The sequence below is a fragment of the Rhipicephalus microplus genome, chromosome 1 (genome assembly GCF_043290135.1).
Source record: "Rhipicephalus microplus isolate Deutch F79 chromosome 1, USDA_Rmic, whole genome shotgun sequence".
Lineage (NCBI taxonomy): Eukaryota > Metazoa > Arthropoda > Arachnida > Ixodida > Ixodidae > Rhipicephalus > Rhipicephalus microplus.
In genome coordinates, this window is record NC_134700.1 from 22,947,195 (window position 1) to 22,965,793 (window position 18,599).

The 18,599-nt window shown below is 44.0% G+C and overlaps 1 protein-coding gene across 4 annotated transcripts; it reads right to left on the reverse strand.

Annotated features, from left to right (window-relative positions):
• Nucleotides 1-3,247: 3,247 nt before the first annotated feature.
• On the reverse strand, nt 3,248-16,756 carry LOC119170376 (uncharacterized). Of its 4 annotated transcripts, XR_012894398.1 has the most exons (9): nt 16,648-16,755; nt 15,599-15,728; nt 15,294-15,469; nt 14,345-14,501; nt 12,532-12,704; nt 11,807-11,839; nt 11,128-11,214; nt 9,772-10,989; nt 8,028-9,181 (listed from the first exon to the last, which is right to left on the reverse strand). XR_012894398.1 is itself a non-coding variant. In XM_075890311.1 (8 exons), coding segments are annotated over exons 3-8 (483 nt in total). In that variant the 5' UTR covers nt 15,296-15,469; nt 15,599-15,728; nt 16,648-16,755; the 3' UTR covers nt 8,028-10,958. The 4 variants fall into 4 exon arrangements, 2 of the variants coding, with proteins under 2 accessions (XP_075746426.1, XP_075746459.1); XM_075890311.1 differs by having other exon boundaries at nt 8,028-10,989; XR_012894401.1 differs by adding exons at nt 3,248-5,034; nt 5,325-5,438 and having other exon boundaries at nt 5,494-10,989; nt 11,128-12,704; nt 14,345-15,469; nt 16,648-16,756.
• Nucleotides 16,757-18,599: the final 1,843 nt, after the last annotated feature.

Here is an 18,599-nt window from a genome sequence, read left to right on the forward strand (position 1 = left end):
ATGGGGGGGGGGGCACCCTAATGATGTTTATGAAATTATTGTTGCTTGTGAAGCCCTCCCTGACTAGACTGACCTCATGGACGCAAATGTGACTCCCGGATCACTTATTACGTCAGTTTCTATGTGGCCCGGAAGATGGCGAAAAAAATCACAGCATATCCACGAGGTGAATGATGTTCAGTGGGCGAAGCTTCTGAGGGGAAATAATCGGTAAAACCGTGACTCTTCAGTGAAAGTTCGCCCACTACATCCTCAAGAAAGACGTGAGAAACACTGTGTGTGTATATATGCTCGTGTTGAGCTCGCCTGGTGCGTTTTGCAGACGCCTCACGAGCTCTCACTGCATCGGGGTCTGCCTGCCGATACGCGCGCTTTCTCGCCGCTTCCCGTTCTCTGACGTTTTGGAGATCCTCTTCGCGCAGCAGCCGTGCCGCTTCGCGTACGGCAGGGTCCTCGCGTCGTTGCCGTGACGCTTGGGCTTCTCGTTCTCGAACGCTGGGATCTTGGCGGCGGCGTAGCGCAGCCAGACGACACGCTTCGGCCTCCCACTCTCGTACGGCAGGATCTTGGCGGCGGCGTCGCACAGCTTCACGAAGCGTTTCTGCCTCGCGGGCTCACAGATCGGGATTCTGTATGCGAGCACGCGCTGCCGCCGCCTTGCGCGCTCGCCGTTCTGCGGCCTTAACCATCGGGCAACTCTGTGCGCGCGCCAACAGCGAACAGATTCTATTACAAACTAGAGGTGGCTACATACATACGCCAAGGATGGACAGACCCACACCTTAAGGAGCTTCGCCCCTAAAAGACGAAGTGCAACGGATGTAGCAGGTTGCTGCTTCACTCGGAATTCCAGCTTGCTTCCAGCAGAATCATGCTTTCTGTACCCGTTCGAGTCCTTAGCAGACCTGGTGAAAGCTATGGAAGATGCACTCACCTATTGCTTCAGTTTCAACGAGTTGAAAAGTGACAGCATAACAGACCTTATCTCTTGCCCGTCTGTGAAGAGGTTAAATATAGATAATTAGATTCTTTACACTGACCAGAATTCATTTTCTCTTGCTGGAGAAAATGCGTCCAATCAAAAAAGATAGAAAAAATGAAGTTCTTGAAGTTGAGACGTCTGACTTACCTGTCACAATATTAACTCAGCGAACAAGGCTTTATTTTATATTATTGTGCATTACTCACACTCTGCTGTTTCTTGGGATTTTGATATTGGCTTGTTCACATTGTTATAAATCCCCCATTAACAACTGTGATATCACTGTCTGGTTGTGTTCACATATGCAGAAATCAATTTTTTGTGAACTGGTTTGTGACTGTATCTATGTTTGCCAGTGAAATCTCAATGTGTTGTGTGTATGTATGCCCATTGTATCTTCGTATATTTACTGTTCTTTTTAGTAGCCTTATTCACTTGCTTTAGCTGAGTTTCATATAACTTGCAGTTTTCTTCACCCTAATGCAGATGCTGCGTTTATTTTCTTGTTGTTTTTTGCTTTCGCGAAAATAAATGCCTTGCTGGTAAAATTACACCTTGATTGTGTGAGTCATAAAAATAGTGGTTTGCGATACCTTTACGTGCTTTAAGACTTCACGGAGAACATTGCGGCATCAAATTTGAAAACTGCAAGTCACTTGATTCTCTATCTTCTAAGCTTCGTAGCTGATATACTACGAAGTGAATTGAAAACACTAGTTTTTAGTGCCAATACACGCTTTGCAGCGCGCTGCCAGAATTGTGACAGGTAGACTTTGTTACGATTCGCAGGGTAGCGTGAAATATTTGCAACGAAAAACGACTGATACGTGCGAGGAGGGGCATCTTGAAAACGACCGCAGCGCCGCTGCATCCGGATGAATTCTCCCGCGCTCTCCGGCGCGCCGATGCTGACACCTTTCCTTCTAGCCACCATAGCACGGCACTTCAGCGAGCATGGGAATGAGGGGTAGTCACGGAGGAAGGAAAGGCAGGAGAGGGCATACCAGCCGGCGCGCGGCGTAAAAAGTGTGGCGAAAATGACATCATGGTGGCCATATTCACTGAGCACAATGGCGGCGTTGCTGTGGTTACGTGTTGCGCAGTGGAGCTGGTCTAGCAGTGAGCGGCGGCATGTGTGCCTCCCCAGGTCTCGTGCTTAGCAGTGGCGGACAATATCCGTGCTTTGCGCCGCGTTATTGGTTACGAAGTGTTCTCCTGGCAGTTACTGTACTCTTAGCAACGTTTACAAATCCCTGTGTCCATCACGGGGTTTCAACAGTGCGTAGAACGAGTGCATATCCATGTGTCGTACGACGAAAGACGCGGATGAAGCAATTAGTGTTCAGCGAAATTGCGTTGGGCACAATGACGAAGCGGAACGATGACGAACGCCTTGCAGGTCAGTGACGATTGGGCAGTGCTCCGGCTTGTGACAACGAAAGGCGCTGTTGAGCCCAGCAAGACGCAATAAAGACCATATGCACATACGTAGTTTCGTGTTGTGTGTGTACAGTAACAGCTTGCATGTGCGTATTAAAACACCTTTCCTATTCCGCTTCGTATACTCTCCCCCAGCATTGCATGTAATCTCAGCGCAACAGCAACCGATTTCAAGTGTCACTTGCACTGTGCTCAAAGTCGAGGCGCCACGGTCGTAGAATGCTGACGCCGGTGAGTTTCCCGCGGAACACGGACACAGTGGCCGGGTGCTGCGTCGGCTATGTGGCGGAATGCAACCGTAGAAGGCGCACGACCGATCTTGTTGCCTGTCCAGTTGCTGAATTAATGGCGTGAAAACACTCGCCGTTGTCAGTGCATCTAGCGCGCGTTTCTAGTACTTGCTTCATAGAGAAATAAAAAAAAAGGTCAAGAGTGGACACTCCCGTAGACCCCAGCGGCCCAATCGACCCTAGCACACCTGGTGGTTGGTGAGAGCAAGTGGCGTGCGCTTCTTGTTTCGGTTTCACTGGCGCAAATTTTGAATTACTTTGCGTAACCGATGTTTGGCTATGACGAAAGTTCATGATTTTAGACCACTTTTCATCGCCCAAACGGATAGTTTTTGTAGGTCGTTTTGATTTAGCGATTCCCTGTTTTGTTTTGTTCAGTGGTTCGTGCGAATTGGTCGTGACGTAATTTTTATTTTGATTAAGTTATAATAAAATAGATGCAGGTAATGATAATTCACTACGGTTTTATTCATCGCGCTTGTTTTTTTTCTTTTGGAACAAGTGATCAATGTATATATCAGTCAAAGAGACAGAGTATCCGCAATGTTTTATTCAAAGACAAGGTAGAGTCTGAGAATATAAAAAGCACAATATGACAAAGGTAGACAACAAATGCATCTCGCCTTACAAATGAATTGTAACAAATATTGTAACAAATACAGAGAGAACACAGGCAACGCACACATCGCTAGAGTTGGCAGAAGCTGAGAAGCTGGTGAAGTATGACCGTATGACACACCGGGCCAGTGGGTAAGTAAGGATCTATGGCAAAAACACAGCGCACAATGCTAATGAAGAAGGAAGAAGTGACATATACACAGCAATGAAGTCGCGAATCACGCCTGGGGTTAACCGAAATAATGCATAAAAAAACAGCGCACAGAAACCACACGACACATTATAGCAGAAAGGCAAAGGTGCAGTGCAGAACAGCTATCCCAAAATTTAAAAAAGCAGACTTGATGCCTGCTTGTCCTCAGAAAGGTGCAGAACAGCTATCCCAAAATTTAAAAAAGCAGACTTGATGCCTGCTTGTCCTCAGAAAGGTAGGGCTTTGCAGCTTGCTCACTACGTGAAAGACAAACTTTATGATACAACACTGGCAGGTCTTGTGGCTCTTCTTATGCATCGCCTTCATCAAAAACTTCAGATCCCAAGTGATTTGCGTCTGGGTGTTGCTGTGATGCTTGCAAGGTAAAATAGATTGTAGTCATCACTTATCCAGAATTGTGGACCTTAATTGGTGCTACGAGAGCGGTATTACAAAGCTAATAAATAGCAGAAGGAAACCACTTTGGCTCATTATTTTTCACAAAGGCTCTACATCGTACGTTATCACTCACAAGCTATATAAAAATAAAATGGCAGCATCCGCAGCCCCATCAAACGCTACAAGTTTGGGTATTCCTTTGAAAATTTTGATGGGCGAGATGAGGAGGTTGATGAGAAGCTAAAATACGAAAAGCGTGATAACGTGAACCGTGCCCACTTCATACTGTGTTCTTTACCCGCTCGAAGACATTTCGACAAGCGGTTTTGTTATCGATATATTACTTGAGCTGAAGAGATAAAGCATACACAGTGACCAAGCGACCCACAGTAAAATGTACAGTTCGCCCGCATTTGCTACAAAAATACAGACAGGATACCCAACATTCTTTTTAAGGTTATGCAAATCACTTCGAGCGAATACACAGTGTCTCTACTCCTCATAGTGGGTAACCAAAACAATGTATGCAACGAAGGAGTGGTTAGTCCAGTTGAACTGAATGTAAGCATATAAGACCATAATGAAGTCTGCTGTAACGAAGTAATAACATAACAAAGCTATTGCAGGATTCAGCTCAACTCGAATACTTTAGTGTAAACCCGCCGCTAATTGCTAACCTTTGAACTTGTCAAGCTGTATGCCTGAGATTGAAGACTGGAACCTAACCCTATCTAAGTTTCGGTTCACAAAACGCACATGCCAACATAAACGAACCCGGCAAAACATATTCAGAAACTTCGCGCAACACCCAGCAGAGCAGAAATGAAAATCGCCAACACTTGTCTGATGGTGATACAAAACATCGCACACTTTCAGGTGATATGCGGTGGCCTCAATCTTGGCAAGAAAGTGAGATTCAAGTTGTTGTACGTATGCAAAAGCTGCTTCTGATGGCACAGTGAGATTCCCAAGAAGTTTGCTGGGGACGTGGTATGCTTTGAGCATTGTGAAATACTGGTGGGTCCGCTGTGCTGCTACTTTGGCTTGCAGATGTTTAATGGTCTGCTTGTACTTCATGGATGGAGACATTGTCGCTGGCACACAGGAACGCACTGCAATAAACAAAAAATGGATGTAAAAGCGAAGAAAAACTAATCCCATACGAGCACTTTCCTCGCTCTTTTAGACCCAAGGTGCACAATTTTCTGTGGTGCAAAGTTTTCGATTCCACTACCTAAAAACAAACCATTCACAATGTTGACAATGCACAAAAAAAATGAAAATCACTGAGAGCCCACCATTTTGTAAGTGCACACGTAGTGTCCTTTTGAGGATAGTTTCCTCAGAATGTCCTAAACATAAAATAGCACATTAAAAACAGCTGCAATAAAAGCATAGTCACCATTTTCTCTAGGGCACTCAGGCGTGGAGCTGTTGGCGGAGACGTCTTCTCGAGGGTCTTGTGAAGCTTGTTCAGTGCCTCGGACAGTGCTGTCGGAACAATCTTGCAAGCGGCCTGCGGAAGTCACTATATCAATCCACTCTGGTGTTGAAGTGAACATACAACTTACCGGTCACACAAGTTCCTTTTGTGACAGCTGAACGACTGGTTAAGGTTTTCTCCGGCAAGACGAAGTCAGCAGAAATTCTTTCACCAGCTACAAGGGAGCTGCCACCTGCAGAGGTTTGGTCAACAGTCAATTTGGGTAAAAAAAAGAAATCGCGACATTGAACGCACCCTGCTCATCGGGGCACCTCAATGTGTGGGAGCCGCTTTTTGAAGCCTCTACCGCAGGTCCTGAAGAAATGAAATTACGACAATGTGTCAGTAAGAGGCTTAAAATAACACAAACTGAAGCTCATCCGCACCTTGCAGTGCAGCTTCTGCAATCATGTTAAGGTTGGTGCACACCGGCGACTAGCCGCGGTCGCGCGACCATTTGCGACTGGCGACCAAACTGCGAGCGACGTTCACACCGGCAAGGATTCATGCGAGCGACCAGAAGTCGCAAACCCGGAGAGTCACGTACAGATCTCGTTATCAACGAGAACTTGGGCGACCGGCGACGATCAGCTGATCAGATACGGAGCCCGCTGAGCGCGATGCGTTTGTTTTTGACGGCTGTGTTTGCGTAGCGTTCTCCCGGCAGCATCATAGACTTCGAGTCGAGTGATGAAGAAGAGGTTGTGGCGGTGCTGATGTGCTCAGCCAACGTGTCAGCACAAAAGCCTTCAAAGCAAGCAAGGCGATGGTGGGTGAGACCGTCCCTTCGCTCGCGAGAAGTGGCCGTCCACACAGGGCGTCTGCTCTTGCGCTCGCACGACGAGGAGAATTTCCGAGAGTAAGTTTATGGTTGTTTTACGTGCTTATAAGATAGTGCATAACATGTTATCTCATTCTATTTTTGGTAGTTAGCTTCATGCGGATGCCGCCACGAACGTTCGATGCTGTGCTCGAACTGCTGCGCCCCGCAATATCCAAGCAGGACACAAACCACCGGCTTACAATTTCGGCGCACGACTGCCTGGCCATGACCATTAGGTAAGAGCGTGTGGTTTGAAGATTAATATGCTGTGGCTTGCGGCTGCGCTTCGCTCGTAAGGAAGTTTTGCTTGGGCGGATAGAACGAATTGCATTTATGACGTATGCGGGCTTGATGATGCAGTCGTTACGGCGGCCGGCAGTTTACGCGTAGGTGACGGGTTTGATTACGGCCGCATCGATCGCCTTTAGGTGGAGGCGAAATGCACTTAAGTTGGCGCGTTTGTTGCGCACGTACGTTAAGAATCTCAGGTGGTGAATATTTCAAAACCATCTGTTGTTGCTTATTGCGTAATCAGTACGTGGTTTCCGCTTGTAAAATCCCAGAAAATGGGATTCTGCGCTACACAATGACATTACATTGTGGACCGGTCAGTTCCCGTTTTCTGTTATCCTGATGCACAGGTACTATATAGAACGCAATTATTAATGATGTTATAAAATAAGTGAAACACAATCCTAAGCTTTGCGAGTACAATTATGCACAAATTGTTAGGACAAATTGATGTGCTGTTCGAGGCACTCAAAGAGTATTCATGCCAAAAATATTTTTCAGCATCGGGGAGGGAGGAGGTTCAACCAACCACCCTTTATGTATCTGCATGCACGACGGTGTGTGTTTGCACAAGTACACATGCGAAATTTCTCACAAACATAGGCAGTGTTTAACCCCTGCACCTTGCTACAATTATACGTATGTTCTGTTAAAATGACAGTGACTCAATACACTGTGGACAGTAGTGCAGTGGCAAAACGTATTGTGGACGGTAGCACATTGTGTGAAAGCAATTTGAACAATTGACTTGAGTGATGTACGTTTTGCGAAATAGGTTCTCCTTGAATTTACAGCTTTTCAGAAATCCATGCTAAGGAAATTGCTACAGGTACATTTAGGTTGCCCTTCTTCAACCTGAGTGATATGAGCACGTACGCTCTTCCATGAAAAGGTTGATGCATGCTTATGATTCGCTAAAATGTGTAGGCACAGAAATATTCACTGCATATACGACAGCTTGCAGAGTGCACAAGCAGTGCGACCGTTCGCGACCAGTTGCAAATGGTCGCGCGACCGCTCCTAGTCGCCGGTGTGCACCAGCCTTAATTTGGTTTAACTGTACAGGGCAATCGTTCTCTCAAAAGTGTACAATTGTTTTGTCCAAATGCGAGCAGTTACTGACCTTGGCTGCCATGAAACTTGACATATCGAAATTTCTAAAGTCAGTCAGCAAATATGCATTCTATCAGAAGCTGTGATGATGTCGTAGAAAATAGACAGCAGAGGTAGCACTCATTAATACATAAAAATGAGGAACACTTTGGCAATGTAGCGTCATGACTACGACACTGAAATGCAACTATGTGTGAGATTTTCAAGCTCAGCATGTTCCTTTTACAGTGTGTGTCTTCCATCATGGCTGTGCCGACAGAAATTTCACATGGCACTTATGCGTTGTAGGTATGCCAAGGAAGTGCGAGATAAATTGGCGCACTACTTCGTCACAGACGGTCAGGTGCCTTGGCAGGACAAAGTGGTGAACAGCACTTGAGGCGTACAAGGTGAAGGTGGGTTGTAAATGCATTTTATTGCTTACAGAACTTATGTACATAGCATCTTCTTAAGCTAAACAAAGAAGAAAAAAATCACCCGTGACACAACAGATACATTACAGGGAAAACTGTCATGTCCAAATATAACCATGAAAACACAAAAATAAATAATTCATGTTAAAATATTTGAGTTATTGCACGGTTATCGCTATAATTATCACAGAAATAAGTGGCCTTAAAGGGGTCATGACACCCAATTTTCAACCATAATGTGTGTTGCATGAGCTGATTCTTGTATGTTCACATACAAGCTGGTGAAATTCGAGCGATTTGGTCAAGCTGCTAATTTTTAATCGCATATTTTTATAAACGAGCTAGTCGCCTGACAGTTGGGCAATACTGATGCACTCACTATCCATGACATCACGAACCGCTTGCTCGACAAGCTGCTGCACAGTGTGCATTCTGGCAGACGGTCGTGTTTTGTCATCAGCTGCGTTTGCAATCAAATTTTTTTGCATTGTTGAACTCTCCACTAAAGCTAAATGACTTCCAGGGGTCGAAACATGGCTACTGTGTCAGCAATGTAGCGTTGGTACTTGCAGCAAATAATTTCGTGAATGTGCAATGCGTATACCATTTGCCACTGCTCCTTCGGCTTGTGACGTCGCGCACGCCATGACAAAATGGCGGTCACTTGTGGTAGGTTGAGTTTTAGGAGCCGAGCACTTCTACGGCATATTTTTGACTAAAATAATCTCTTAAGGCCCCTTTTCACACGTGTACTAGCACATTTTACTCTGTAGTTTTGTTTTTTGCTGACAACCGTCAATTGTTGAGTGACCAGTCATGACCCCTTTAAGTTAGGACTAGAAAAGTGAACACAAGATAAAAAAAGGTGGGTGTCATTGACTTTATATATATAAACACTTCAATTTGCTTCACTGCTCTGATGCAATTTTGCCTCTGCTTCATACAGCATAAGTTCTACTGCATGCATTACATCTTGTGCAATGTGCACTGGTAGCTCTCTGAGGGGTGCATCGGTACGTAGAGCGAAGAAACCAATGTTATCTTTTTTGATGACCCCCTTGTTCGCTCTGATGTGTTCAAGGTGCTCCATGCACGCTTGCGCCACAGCTTCATGGCTTGTGCCCTCTCCTGCATTGCTGCAAAGCAAGTGTGAATTGCGATTCATGCAAATGCTTTAAGGTTGCATTGTTACTTCATAAAGCACCATTTAGCAAAAAAAAACAGTGTGAGAACGACAAAGTAGAAACAGAAGAAACAATACAGAGCACTGACTTTCAGCTAATGTTTGTGATTTTCGGCACTAAGAAAGAAAAAAATATAGAGCAACTGAAGCAAATTAAATAGCACACTTAAAAGATAAATGTGTCAATAGGGCGTCTACTTCTCTGTGAGAAATAAATGGGCTTTTGATCTTTGAAACGGACACTTGTGTTTTGGGACAGGGTGCTGATGTTCTGATATTAACGTCTAAATATTACGGTAGTTACATGGGTTCTGTCTACCTTAGTATAAATGTGTCCACAATAAAAACATCAGTTTAAAGTCTGTGCTCTGTCCTGTTTCTTCTGTTTCTACCTTGTCGTTCTCACACTCTTTTTTGTTACTCTGTCTGTGTACCAACTTGACCGAGCGTGAACCTTATAAAGTTTTGTGTTTTGTAGCATGCGCAGGATTGTTAGAAAAAAATCTGCAAGTTTATCCTCTAAGAGTTAGGGGTATATCTCACCTAGCGCCCTCGCAGGTCCGTTGTCGTCTTCAAAGTTTCAAAGTTTCAAAGTTTATTTTTGCAGGAAAGAATAAAAAAAAATACAAAAACTTCCCTGCGGGAGGCAAAGACTAAAGGCTAAATAGCCTGACGAGGTCTTGACCTCCTGATACAGTCTGCATGACGAGCGTGACCTGCAGTGAATTATACATATTACTTAAATGTACAGAAAGTGATCCTTTTCGAAAAGTTGTGGTTGTGATCTCTTGCCAGGAGTACCTAAAATAATTTTTTTTGTTTACACACCGTTTTGATAGTGGCTGCTCTCTTGAGGTGGTTGCTGAAGCATCACCGCAGGAGGAGGCAGTATTATTATATAACTTATAAAGTGTTGCAATTGCATGTAGCAGAATCTGGTGTGAAAAATTGCATGTAGCAAAATCTGGTGCATGTAGCAGTTCAAAATAGGGCAGTCCGATTCATTTCTCGTAATTATAATTTCTCCTGCAGCGTAACACAACTTAAAATGGATTATTCATTTCAATTATTATCCACTCGCCGCAACATTTCTCTTTTATGCCTCTTTCATAAATACGTCAATAGCACTAAAATGACCAGACTTCCAATTGAACGACCCTCCTATTTATCAACTAGACTACACAACCGGCTTAGTTTCTCGCGCATGTACGGCAAAACGAACTCTTTTAACGCATCCGCTTTGCCTCGTGCCATCACGTTGTGGAATGATCTTCCCGATAACTTGGTATCTGACACTAACCCTGTTTCCTTCCGCAACAAATTGGTCTTACATTTTGGTTGATAATTTTATGTTCACAGCTTCGTTCTTGTATGTATATGACATTCATAATGCTGTGCAAAAAGTTTTTTTTCTAATGCGCTTATTGCCCCCTTATTTTTTGTGCTTTATTTTTGTTTGCTTAGGACGAACTGTTCACACTTCCTGTAAGCGCTTTCATGATTTTCCCAGTGTATTATACCACAATCTGTGCCAATTTAACTTACACGTATTGTACACTTCCTAACTGCTGCGTGCCATGAACTGCATCTTTCTTGTTTTTTGGTAACGATGTATGATGTCAATTTATACTTACTTATTTCTTGTTTATTTGTTACTCATGTCTCGAGCTTACGTTTTGGCACCTTTCGCCCTTTTACTTGTTGTACATGTCTTTGTTAGCCCCCCTTACTCAATGCCCTAACCAAGGGCCTGTAAGATACCTGTAAAAAAAAAAAAAAAAAAAATTAGGCACATTCTTCAAATGTGCTAGAACATGCATGTTTTTAAGATTTAATAGATTGGCTATCTATGCATGCCCTTCATTTGTCATTACTTAGGTGGATTCATAAAGGTTTTACTCATTGCTGCAGGTGTCGACACGAGTCTCCTCAGCCGTATCAGGGGTACGTTCCGGTTCCGCTGCATGTCTTGGCCGAGGCGGTGATCTGCAGTGATTAAAATTTCTTTCTATGTATTTGATGATGCCGCTAGTACATGAAAAGTTTTAGGCATTCTTTGGGAGTTAAAATGCCATTATGATTTCGCTCAACACGAAGTTTATTTTACACTTGTGTTACCTCTTGATTGAGCACTGCTGTATGGAAGGTGTGCATACAGAAGTTCATTGTGCCTATTATGTTAATAAAATGCTATGTAGGCTGCACATCTAAATGAGAACAAGAGATATTGTCACGGAGATGAAGTAAAAGTAATTGCAGCCTGTTGCTGATGAATACTTTGCTTTTTCAGAAATATTTGACGTTGTAAAATAACCACATTCACACAGAAACAATGCCTGTGCCCTCATGTATTTCGGTGTGCTTCTGTTCAGTGTTGAGTGCTGAATGTATTGAAAAAAATGCAGTGGTTTGGGCAAGCTAACGACCTGAACACCACCTTTCAAGCACGCTTGTATTTTTGATAATTTTGCAAAGTACAATCACCTAGTAATAAAAAATAATGTTTCTAGGTTCAAGTCCATGCATGTACAGCTTCAAGTGCATGCACATGGTACCGAAAATTTTTGTGCATGCTCACCTCTCGTTAGCCTCTTCTGCTGTGATGTGGCTGCTGCAAGAGAACATGCAATATGTGATTCTGTCAGTGCTATTGTGTGCATCTTTAGAGCATTTTCACTGTTTTGCTACAATATAAGTACTTATGCTGCATTCTTGTAATGAATATGTGCAATGCTTGTCTATGAACAGCCTCATGACACATGCAATAAGCGATCTCTTTAGATTTTTATATTTTGTATTAAGCCTTTCTTTTTTTGGTAAATGAGAGCCGAGAATGACACAGAAGTACACTCAATTCTTTCATTCTTACTGTTCTGTCTTCAATATTCTGTTTTGTGAAGCTGTCCACGTGCCACTTGTACGGTATGCTATATTTTTTGCGTTGTGCTGATGCATTGTGCTATGCTAACCAAAACATTTCATTTTCTGTTCAATGGACGGTAAGCATTATTCATTACCTTTGGTCAATGGCACTCATGTTGCACAGTATCCAGAAAGAATGATGCACTGAGTTATTCTTCGTAGCTGTAGCCACAGTTATTCGACATCAAAACAGCCCATTGCCATCATGTTCATGATCACATGCATGCCCACTGTGAATTACCTCTTGGGACTTCTATGTTTATGTGCAGTGTACTTATGTGTATTGATATGTGAGTATTTATGTGTATGTATAACAGTCATGTGAATTAAATCAACTTTTTTTTTGTTTAGTACTCAATAGTCAGCTAATATTGAACTTACGCCACAGGCTCAGACTCTCCTTCCATTAATTCAAGCATGGCCTCAAAATGGGGCCATTTTATTGTTGGAATGTCGGCTGCTCCGGCTCCACTTCTTTGTTTTTTCACGTATGTCGTGTTGTTTCTTTTTGAAGATATCACGCAGGTTCTTAAATCGTTTCTCAACAAGGACACCTGAAAACAAAACCCTTGCTGTAAGAATGTATTGTGCATACTGTATCGCTGATAAATTTTCTACTTTATTTCAGCACAATTGTGAGCGGTCTTTATTTTCTTTGCCCAGATCATTTTGGCTGCAGCACCCTAGAAATCTGAATATTGGGCAACAAAATGAATCGCATGCCATCTAAACTTAACTATTGGTAGGGGCTTAAACATTGCAAAACCACGACATGATTGAGGGAACCTGCAGCCGAGGGTTCCAGAAATGCTACCCACCTAGTGTTTTAGACCGTCCACCTACATGTGCACGACATCACAGCTGACGCAATGATTAGTTGCGCAAAGAGTTATGTACACTGTTTCTTGAAGGTAAGCATGTCTGCCAAGCTATTGTAACAAAGAGGCTGTTTATACTGTCGGAAATTGAAGTTCACTTGCAAAAAGTCTATTTCATGAACCAGCACATGATGTCTTTATCACCTTCACAGTGAAGCTTTCTAAGCATTACTGCATTGCGCAAAACTCCACAGGTGAGTATATACCATTGGTATCGGCCAAGCGCAACTGTCGTGTACAGCGGGAGCGATTGTTGTCAAACAAAAGCAAACATGTTAAATAACTTGAAAAGAAGAATGAAACTAACTAGAGCAAGATGACAATTTTCGAGAGAAAGAAATGCAACAAACATAGTATATGACTCAAAGTGTAACATAGAGAGAGCGAGAGGAAGGAAAATATAAGAAAATAAAGGGACCAAAACATGAAAACATACCAACACATAGAAGCAGACATGAAAAATTGACTTTAAAATATAGGAACAAAGAAAACAAACAAAAACGAGGCACAGTTGAAAGCGGAGAGATATAACCTCGGGGAATAAAATATATAGGCACCAATAGACAAAAACACAGGAGAGGAAAGGAGCAGTTGTGAAGAAATGAGGATTAGATTTGGGCCACATTACAGAGGAATAAATTCCCCCATCTGTGCTTTCCTTCAGTGTTCGCCCAGCCACTAGAACACTACCATATCTTTTTTTTTTTTACGATTGCATGTCATTTGGCATCAACAGCATGTCTGACTCCCAAATCCGGACATTTGAGAGTGCTGCTAAACATGTTTTTCATGTTTTAATTACACGCTCCTCTGTGGAGTGCACAAAATGCGCTCAAAGCAGAAGCTACTTTGCATTCTTTTTTAAAGCAGCACAACTGCAATGCATAGGCAAAATTAAAGCGTAACTCCCCCCCCCCCCCTCCCTCACCGCGCACTAGATATTATGCATTGCAAATGCCGCACGTTCACAAAAGCACACATTCCGTTCGCCAGACGATGACGTACAAACACAGCAAGGAGCATGCGCATGTGAGTTGGCAACTGCGAGCAGTATTTCGAACGTCTGAGCTTTATGATCAGCTATACAATGTTCTGTCACGTCGATTTCGATGTTAAACTCGGGAAGTCGCGAGAACAAACATGCACACAACTGCGCTCGCATACATCACAGTCAATACATCTCATGCAAACTAACCATGTAACCTTGCAGTACAAATACCAATATTTTCATTGTTCATTCATTGGCAACGCCAGCCATGCAGTACACACCTGTTTTTGCTTATATAGCTACTCAAACAAAAAATCTCGGTACTTACTCGACATGCCGAACATGCTTCGATCTGCCCAAGCCCGGTCCTTCTTTGTCCGATCTTTAAAAGAAGGGTGCCGCTTGTCATACAGATATGGGTACATTTTAGTCGCGTCGATGAGGAGCTCGGCCGACTACCCAAAGCTGGCCGTGGTGGCATTCGCCTGATGCGAGGAAGAATCCATGGAGGAACGTACGTGTCGTTCGTACCTCACGGCAGTAGGCAAGCGCAACGAGGAAAAAAAAACATACGAGGAGACCGGATGTAAACAAAGACTGACGTCACTTCTGGTCTTCGCTGATTGGTTAAACTGTTTTGCGACTGCAGTCGCGCGACCGAAAAATCGGTCAGGAAGCGACTGGCCCAAACAGTCGCTTTGCGACCGCTTGCGACCGTTCGCGACTGCTTGCGACCAGTCGCAAATGGTCGCGCGACCGCGACTAGTCGCCGGTGTGCACCAGCCTTTACAGTCACTATTTGAAGCGACGCTCAGAGAACGTGCATATATGTGCAGTTGGTACAAGTTACAAAGCTTGTAGCATGGGGAAACTTAAACAGCTCTTTCAAACGAATAAATTGGTCGAACGTGGAAGAAAAGAGAAGGCACCAACTAGGAAACAAGTAATTTGTGATTTTTGAAATTATCAACAGTGCCAGCTTTCACCGATGAAAGGTATATGTGCATGTGCACTCAGGCTTGAAGATAACGTGAAATATCCCTTTAAAGTCTTTCAAAACAAGTTGCGCAGGTCAAGAGCATCAAAAAACGACAGAAATGTAAAGCTGCTGTTAGGAAGATAATAGCCCACAATTCACAAAATTTAAGACTTTCCAAGTGTTACTTCTATAGTGAGGTTTCTCTATCGGCTACAAAAATCTTCGCGGTTAACTGTCGCCACTGATTCAATACAAGTGGCTGCTATTGCACATATTTGAGTTTCAGTCAATCACTTACATGGTGCAGCTGGTTGCACACTGGGAACAGCCATTCTTGTAAGCCTTGTGTGCCCAGGGTCCATGAAACTTTGAGCAGTAAAATGGTCGCTACAAACCCTGTACGTTGCGTACAATAGGCTGGCCGGCTTACTCAGGAGATCATCGTGTCCAGCATACTGCATCCATGCTTTCATCCTGCATTGGCAATGAACTATCAGCTGAAAGGGCAAGTACTTGAATAGTGATTTTTTATTGTTACCCTCACTGAGCAAGTACGAACAGTAAGCCTAAAGACATGCAAACCATACAAAAGCTTTAACACACCTGCCGTCCCGTGGTATGCGGAAGAAACTCGTCCCAGGCTTCTTGTGGGTTCTGCCATTGTTGAAGCACCACGATACACAGCAGTAGCTGCCGTAGCTTGGACCGCCAGATGGAATGGCATCAGCGCGGTCTGAAAATGTTAGTAAGTGGATGCTTTGCTGTCAAATTACGAAAAAGATATGTGCACGTCATAAGTGTACCAACAAACCCCTTTGAATGATTAGCTAATCAATGCACAATACAAAACCAGTGATACATCTCTGACCCATAAAACTCTGACTTACAAAGATATACGTCAAGACCACGTACAAAGATCTTCAGAAGTTTCCAGGCCGCTATCCCTAGTATTGCAATGGTATCGCGGCCTGGGAACTTTAGAACACCTTCGTACGTACGCAGTATCAGCAGTACATTGGGAAGAAAAATTGTAGTTGAAATTTGTGCGGTAAAATTATATTGGAAACGTCAAAAAAATTTGTGAGCAGCTTGCACTAGTGGCACAAGGCTAGCGAAGAAACGAAGATGATGGCCACTTGGCTAGTCCAGATTTGCCTCTGGCACACCAAGAATTATTCGTGTTCCGAGCCTTCGGGAAACGCGTCGTGAAGCATGCGAGGCCCAGCGAACGCTTCTCAATATTTTGCACCGAGCCACCGAGACTATGAGCTAGCTGCCCAGCTATGCTCAGCGCACAGACGCTCGCGTCCGTGGCAGACGCAGCACGCGTCGCCTCGGCTTGACGCCGTGCCGCCTTTGCTATACTGCATACGTTGCACAATGTTCCCGTCTAGCCGCTGCATAGAGCCACAAACTTTCTTTTTAGCGAACCTCCGCGTCCTTACAAGCTTCAGAAAAAGGTTACAACTGCGTGAATGAGACGCCACGTAAGAAACAAACTCGCACACACGAAGCGCAACGCGTGTGTGTGCATCTTTCTATGATTGTTTCATGGTGTCTTATTCGCGCAGGTGTGACCGTTTTCTGAAAAAATGACCCAACAAGCCCAACAACATGTCATTCAACAAGCTTCGCTTGAAAACCTGCCTCACCTGTTATCTCACGCACGAAAACGCCGACGCAGCCGACGTTGACAAAAGCGACGAAAGCTTCCCGCTGTCAGTCATGCATGGGCTTGTCGCTGGGTGGATGGTGTTTATGACAGTACGGCTGAAGAAAAATAATCGCGTAAGGTGTGTTGAATAAATTGTTTTTATGTATGAAGAACATACCAAATTTGGGCGTATAATTATTATTATGTAAAAACAATTCTGTTGCATTGATTATAACTGTTTTTTTTTTGCGCTTGCGCCCTCTGACGTTTGGTGAGAGCACTAGTTTGTTACGTAGTCGTGACGCACATCCTAAGGCCAGGTTTTGCGGAGTGTCCTCTCTTGTCTTTTCCTTTCGTTTGTTTGTTTGTATCCTCTAATTCATGGCTCGTACCCACTCTGGGGGATTGGTCAATTTCCTTTCTCTATGCTTGCTTCGTTGTCGGTGAGCTGCTACTCGCTGTTCATGCTTGGAAGAAATGATTTCGCTGAAGGCGTTGCGCTGGCCCAGAGTGCTGAGCCCCGTTCCATTAGTTTCGGATCGTCACGACACACGCGCTGCGCAGCCCACGTGCTTTTCGAGCCGGAGAGGGTGGTGGTGGTGGTTAGAAGATGAGAAAAGGCACCTAATTTCTGCAACCCGGTTGGGAGCACGGCGCAGTGCCTGTGAGCCGGAGAGAGAGTCACACCTTCTGCTTTACATTCGGATGTAAACAAGAGAGGAGAATTTGCCCAGTTAATATGGCCGACTTCTGGCTTCATCGCAGCTTCACAACGAGTGACGTCAGGGCCTCTCCTACCTATCTTTCCTGCGTGGGGATAGTACACACATTTGTCTAACCTTCGTACTTCTGGCCTGCTTTTGGCTCCGTGTGTGTTCGTGTGGCTTAGAGCTATTTTTTTTTTGCAAAACAAATATCAGCAAATGTTCAGCGGTCGCGCTTCACCATCTTATTTTTTTAAACTTACCTTTTTAAATCGGGTCACGAAGTTCAAAAGAGTTGAACCATTCTTTCAAAACAAAACCGAAACACAGCATTAAACGAAGCCGCAAGTACGATTGGTCACCCGCAAGTACGAAGACTAGGCAAATGTGTGTACTACTCATCATTCCCATAGTTGCTGAACGATCGCAGCGCCAGAGTCCACTCTAGTTAATTTTGGAAACTCTATGGCTCCACTACATCTTCAAGCTCACTATTCCTCCACCGTGCTCTAACTACAGCGTACTAGAAGAGGGCAGTGGGCACGGAGGAAGGAAAGGTGACTGGCACGGTTCCTCCGTGGTGACTGGTAAATACTTAGAAAACAGCAGGTGGCCAAACCAAAAAGAATTATCGGTTAAGAAAAAGGTGAAGGAAGTTGAGACCGATATGTGGAGAATTGGCATGATTAAGAAGTGCGCACTAGAGATCTATCGAACTTTTAAGCAGGAAATTACCAAGCAAAGGATCTATCATAATACTCGGGGTAGTTCTCTACTGTTTGAGGCCAGGACGGGAGTATTGCGAACCAAGATATATCGGGCCAACTACGAAGGGGTAGACACGGTATGCAGTGCGTGTAAAGAGGAAGAAGAAACTGCCGAACCATAGATGTACATGCGCCCCATCATGGAATTCGGCTGCATATTATTCTCGGGTGGCCCTGCTTATAAAACGAAACCTCTAGTTCTCTTGGAGCGAGAAGCACTGCGAATGTGTCTGGGACTCCCTAGATTTGTGGCTATCAACGTACTGTACCAGGAAGCGCGCCTGCCTACACTACTTTGTCGATTTCGAATTTTGACCGTACAAGCATTTTTAAAATTTTATAGCTTACAGGCAAGAAGATCTCAATATGCTTTTATCGCAAACCCAGACGCCTTCTTTCTTGCTCATTGGCCACGGTTTCACACACCTCAGATAATGTTTGTACAAAAAAATCTACAAAGTATAAATGTGAACATTAGA